General features: G+C 46.2%; 1 protein-coding gene across 1 annotated transcript; it reads right to left on the bottom strand.

Moving 5' to 3' along the window:
* Window positions 1-379: 379 nt before the first annotated feature.
* SNX27 (sorting nexin 27) lies at window positions 380-5,209 on the bottom strand. Its single transcript, XM_015829086.1, has 10 exons — window positions 5,150-5,209; window positions 4,871-4,975; window positions 4,107-4,185; window positions 3,546-3,709; window positions 2,952-3,041; window positions 2,472-2,621; window positions 1,806-1,934; window positions 1,621-1,680; window positions 1,395-1,457; window positions 380-605 (listed from the first exon to the last, which is right to left on the bottom strand). Exons 1-10 carry the CDS (start codon window positions 5,177-5,179, stop codon window positions 558-560), a joined length of 918 nt encoding a protein of 305 aa, XP_015684572.1. The 5' UTR covers window positions 5,180-5,209; the 3' UTR covers window positions 380-557.
* Window positions 5,210-5,735: the final 526 nt, after the last annotated feature.

The following is a 5,735-nucleotide window of genomic DNA, read 5'->3' on the forward strand; positions in this document are numbered from 1 at the left end:
ATCCATCAATATGAAAAGAAAATTATATATATATGTAATTATATATATATACGGGCGTGATAAGTTTTGTCTCTCTACATATATTTGTTTTTACATACATACAGATATATCTCAGACAGTGCAAATGGATGTGTGAGTCTCCATCCGGTTGTTAAAAGAAAGGAAACGACAAGGAAAAAAATTGTTCAGCGCCGTCTACCTTTCGACCACAGGCGACTCCGAAAATGGCAGAGATCAAACTACCAAAAATGAAACAAACAAAAAATAAAAAAATTGCTGGCAACAACAAACCGGGTGCCCCCTCACGGTGGTCTCCCTGCCCCCCCTTCCCTCCCACCCCCCCACCCCCTGCTTAACAGGACATTCACGAATGGAATTAATATGAGTTTAATACAGCAAACCATTCCCCTCTTTCTCTCTTTTCTTTTCTTTTCCTCATTTTGAAAAGTGTTAATTTTTTTGTGTGTGGGTTTTTTCAGGAAAGGTTTTTTTTGGGGGTGGGGGGGAGAAAAGGGATAATACGCTTTTCGGTCGGTCGGTCAGTTATCCGAGACGGCTCAAGTCACAATGTCTCGGTGCTCTGTCCGCATCAACTGGAAGATGTTCTGGAAGAGAAGAAGAAGGGAATGAAGGGGAGACACTGAAAGCGAGTGTGTGTGTGTGTGTGTGTGTATGTGTGTTATTTCCTCTGAGACAGACTGTCCCCCCCCCAGCTCCTCCTCAAAGTGGGACACGCCACTGAGAGAGAACAGAATAATAAAGGCAGGCTATAAATATAATAAAATAAATAAATAAAAGAATAAATAGAATACAAAATAAAATAAAATTAATCAATAAAACAAAATATAAAATAAAACAAACTAATAAAATAAAATACAAAATAAAATAAATTAATAAAATAAAATATAAAATAAAACAAACTAATAAAATGAAATAAAATAAAATAATAAAATAAAATATAATATAAATAAAATAAAAAATAAACTAATAAAATAAAATAAAAATAAAATAAAATAAATAAAATAAAAATAAAAATAAAATAAAATAAAATTAATCAATAAAATAAAATACGAAATAAAACAAACTAATAAAATAAACTAATAAAATAAATAAAATATAATATAAAATAAAAAACAGACTAATAAAATAAAATACAAAATAAAATAAATTAATAAAATAAAATATAAAATAAAACAAACTAATAAAATGAAATAAAATAAAATAAAATAATAAAATATAATATAATATAAAATAAATAAAATAAAAAATAAAATAAAATATAAAATAAATAAAATATAATATAAATAAAATAATAAAATAAAATAAAACATAAAATGAAATGAAATAAAATAAAACAAAACCGAACAGCTAACCCTTCGCTGCCCCCTCCTCACCTTACTACACAGACTGTCTTTACCGCAATTCTTGTTGTCCTTGTCGGTGGCTTCTTCTTCCACCTGTCGAAGGAAAGTACGGGAGCAAGTTGAGGACGGCAGGCCAGGCGCCGGGGACGTCTAGCGCCAAGAACCCAGAGCGCGTGTGGCTCCCAGGAGAGGGAGGGAGGGGGAGAGGCTCCCACCGGACGGCACTGGCCCTCCCCACACCCCTTCCCACCCTCACCTCCTTCCGCCACTTCAGTTCGCAGAAAATGCGCTCAAAACACTCGTGCATGTAGTTGAACTGCAGGGAGAGAGAGAGAGAGAGACTCGAATTCAGGGCCTGAGGAGCTAGCCAGCTCCGTCCTCTTTCCAGGGCTCCAGACCCCCCCACCCCAGCCCTCTGCCACCGCCCCCCCCTCTGCTTACGTAAGGGGTGAAGATCTTGACCCATCGCGGCTTCTTCTCCCCCCGCGCGTATTCGAAGCAGAACGCCATCCCTTCCTCGTCCGTGTCCCATCGCTGCATCTCGTCCCATTCGAAAGCGATGACTTGATTCTGGAAGGGATCCCCGCAGGTTCGGTGCGGATGCACAAGGGAACACACACACACACACACACACACACACACACACAGGCATCCAGCAGTGGGGGAGGTCCGACATTTCCCAGGTTAAGTCTGTTTGCACCAACTGTTTCCCAACCTGGGGCCACTTTTGTGTGGACTTCAACTCCCAGAATTCCCCAGCCAGCATGGCTGGCTGGGGAATTCTGGGAATTGAAGTCCACTAGCTAAAAGTTGCTCTACCTTGTAGATTAATTGACTTAATTTCGTTCTGAGTTACACAAGGACAATAAAGATAAGTCTATTCTATTCTAGGTACCAACCCCTGCCTAGTCCAGACCGAAATCCCTTTTCCGGTCATCTAATTCCCATTCAGAGTAACTGACTGGGATGGGACCTGGGAGGCCTTCTAGTCTGACCCCCTGCTCAAGCAAGAGACCCTTATATACCATTCCAGACAAACGGCGGTCCGATCTCTTGGAAAAGGAGCCAGACCTCCCACCCACCGTCCGTCCGTCCCCCGGGGCTGACCTCCAGCTGACCCTCCTCCGTGCAGGCGTGAAGCTTAAAGTGCTGGATGCTGATGGCTGTGATCACGTGGCCTTTGCGCCGAGAGTCGCAGGAGCAGTGAGGGAAGACAATCTCGTTGTAGCCCTCGCACGTCCGCAACATGTTCAGGTACTGCGGGGAAAGGGAAAGGGGGGGGGGGAGAGAAGAGGATGAAAGATTTGGGGAGGGGGTCTCTCCACCTACCAGGCCTTCCCAGCCAGGCCCCCCAAGGAATCTTACTTGGCTCTCTGCAACGGGATAGAATAAAATAGAATAATAATAATAATAATAATAAATAGAAACACAGACGAACAGAGTTGGAAGGGACCCGGGAGGTCATCCAGTCCAACCCCCTGCTCAAATGGTTGTCCGATCTCTTCTTCAAAACCTCCAGTGATGAAGCACCCACAACTTCGGGCGGCAAAACAGTCGTTAAGTGCCCAGAAGTGGACAAGCGCTTACCATGACCATCTTCCTCTGCTCGCCGAGCTTCTGCAGCTGGTAGGACTTCTCTTCGGCTTTGATGTAGCCTTTCTTCACGTCGTCGACCGCCTGGGAGGAGGAAAGGGGGAAAAAACATGGGGTCAAAGGACTATTCCAAAAAAGGAGAGGGAGGGAGGGGTTTTCTGCTTCCCTACGCCTCCCGCTTCTCCGTGACAAGCTTCTAGTCCTCAGGGCGGAAGGCGACCGATCCAAGTCAAAGGCTTGGGGAAGAACTGAAGAAGACCCGAGGGAAATAACACGGAAGGAAGGAGCAGATCCCTAAAGTTTCTCCCGGGTGGTCCTGCCCTCCTGGAGGAAGATTCGTTCTGCTCATTGCCCGATTCTTGATCTCCTTCCGGGAGGGATCACTTGATCCTCCTTTTAATCTGGAGGGCCTCCTGAGCAGAGCAGACCTTTGCCCTCAAGAGGGTCCCAAGTGGAAACATGGAGGTTTTCGCCCACTAGCCGGCCTCCTCCTGCCCTGATCCCCGGGCGAGACCCCTGGGCTTCCCCCAGAGAGGGACCCCGCGCCTCGCACAGGAGCTGCGGGTTGCCCGAAGGGGGGGAGCCCACCTGGTGGAAGAAGTAGGTGACGGCCAAATCGTTGTCGTTCAGGAGAATCTCTTCTTCCGTCGTGAAGAGCCACTTCCTGATCGTCAGGCAGGTTCCCGGCACGGCCGAGGTGTAGTTCTGCACGTAGAGCTTGTGGGGGAACTCATTGGGGGCCAGTTTCCTCACTGGGAGGGGGGAGGGAAACAGAGAGAAATGGGGTTGGCAAGAGGACACGTCCCACCGCGGAGGGCGACACTGCCATCTTCTGCCAGCCTCAGGGGCATCTCATTTTTGGCAGACGCTTTGCCCTCAACAGCAGACGCGTACCTGCTTATTCACACGTTAGGATTCTATCCTGTTGTTTTATAGGTAACTCAGGGGGGTCAAATGTACCGAATGTTCCTTCCTCCTCCTATTTCCCCCAGGACGACAACAACCCTGTGAGGTGGGCTGGGCTGATGGTGAGGGCCATCTCAAAGTCCCCCAGTTGGCTCTCGGGCCCAAAAGCACCCCCGGCGTCCCTCTGGGAAACCTCTCAAGGGGCAGAAAGGGGGGGGCAGCCGTGGAAGGGAGGCTCCTTACCGAAAGAATGGTTGATCACTTCGAACAAGGCAAAGTAGTTGGTGGTGGTGCTGTCCATCCCCACCTTGGAAGCGACAGCCTGGAGGGAGGGAGGGAGGGAGGGAGGGAGGATAGGAAGGAAGGAAGATGGAGGAAGGAAATTAAAAAGAAAAGGAGGAAGAGAGAGAGGAAGGAAATAAGGAAGGAAGGAAGGAAATTAAAAAGAAAGGAAGGGAGGGAGAGAGAGGAAGGAAAGAAGGAAGGAAATTAAAAAGAAAGGAAGGGAGGGAGAGAGAGGAAGGAAAGAAGGAAGGAAATTAAAAAGAAAGGGAGGGAGAGAGAGAGGATGGATGGAAGGAAGGAAGGAAGGAAAGAAGGAAGGAAGGAAATTAAAAAGGGAGGGAGGGAGAGAGAGAGGATGGATGGAAGGAAGGAAGGAAAGAAGGAAGGAAGGAAATTAAAAAGGGAGGGAGAGAGGAAGGAAAGAAGGAAGGAAATTAAAAAGAAAGGGAGGGAGAGAGAGAGAGAGGAAGGAAAGAAGGAAGGAAATTAAAAAGAGAGGGAGAGAGAAAGGAAGGAAGGAAAGAAGGAAGGAAGGAAATGAAGGGAGGAAGAAATGCATTTTAAAAACTAGAACAGTTTTGGAAGCTCAAAAGCTTAAGAAGCCAAATCTACTCTTAGAAGCTCCTGTCCGTTCAAGCATTTGGGGAGCCAGTTCCCTCCTGCGCCCCCAATTTCTCTAAAGCCCCCGAGAAGCCGCCCACCCCCAGAGGACCCCTCCCTACCTGGTAGACCTGGTCGGTGGTGCTGTTCTTTTTCACCCGGACAGTCACCGTGGTGACATCTGGAAGGGCCACCCGGAGCTCCACGTCCGACACCCCGTTGAAATTCTGGGGAGAAACAGCCCGGTTGAACTACTGAGGAAGGCGGCTTCCTCTTGGGAGAGAAAACCCCTTTTTTGGCCACCCAGAGGTGGGTCACAGCGACAGCCTGGCTCAGGGTGAGGAGACCTCGTCCCACCGCCCAAGAGAGACCCCCCCCCCGACCCCCTCTGGCCAGCCTACCTCGTCTGATTCCGACAGGAATTCTTGCATGACGTCGCTCTCCCCGATCACCCGGATGGAGCACACTGCGGGGGGGGGGGAGGGGAGAAAGCAGAGTTGTGACTGGAGTGGAGGGGGGTCTCGGGGGGGGAGAAGAGAATGGGGCTGGAAGGGTTAAGAGATTGCCATCTGGGCCTTTTCCCATACATCCAGAAGGGAAAAAAAAATGAAACAAGAATTCAAATGTTTCACTGGCCCTTTCCGGTTCAACTGCCCAATATTTACAGTATTGTATTTGTATTGTATTGTATTGCATTGCATTGCATTGCACTGCACTGCATTGTATTGTATTTTGTACTGTATTATATTGTATTTTGTATTGCATTGTATTGTATTTTGTATTGTATTACATTGTATTTTGTATTGTATTGTATTGTATTGTATTTTGTATTGTATTATATTGTATTTTGTATTGTATTGTATTTTGTATTGTATTATATTGTATTTTGTATTGTATTGTATTGTATTGTATTTTGTATTGTATTATATTGTATTTTGTATCGTATTGTATTGTATTGTATTTTGTATTGTATTATATTGTATTTTG

Source organism: Protobothrops mucrosquamatus, unplaced genomic scaffold, assembly GCF_001527695.2.
Source record: "Protobothrops mucrosquamatus isolate PMUCROS unplaced genomic scaffold, P.Mucros_1.0 scaffold5406, whole genome shotgun sequence".
Taxonomy (NCBI): domain Eukaryota; kingdom Metazoa; phylum Chordata; class Lepidosauria; order Squamata; family Viperidae; genus Protobothrops; species Protobothrops mucrosquamatus.

Coding starts and splice junctions, on each gene's coding strand:
- SNX27 (XM_015829086.1), bottom strand. CDS start 5,179: ATGCAAGAATTCCTGTCGGAATCAGACGAG. Junction 4,976..5,149: donor TCCTGTCGGAATCAGACGAG/GTAGGCTGGCCA, acceptor GTTTCTCCCCAG/AATTTCAACGGGGTGTCGGA. Junction 3,042..3,545: donor TCACCTACTTCTTCCACCAG/GTGGGCTCCCCC, acceptor TCCTCCTCCCAG/GCGGTCGACGACGTGAAGAA.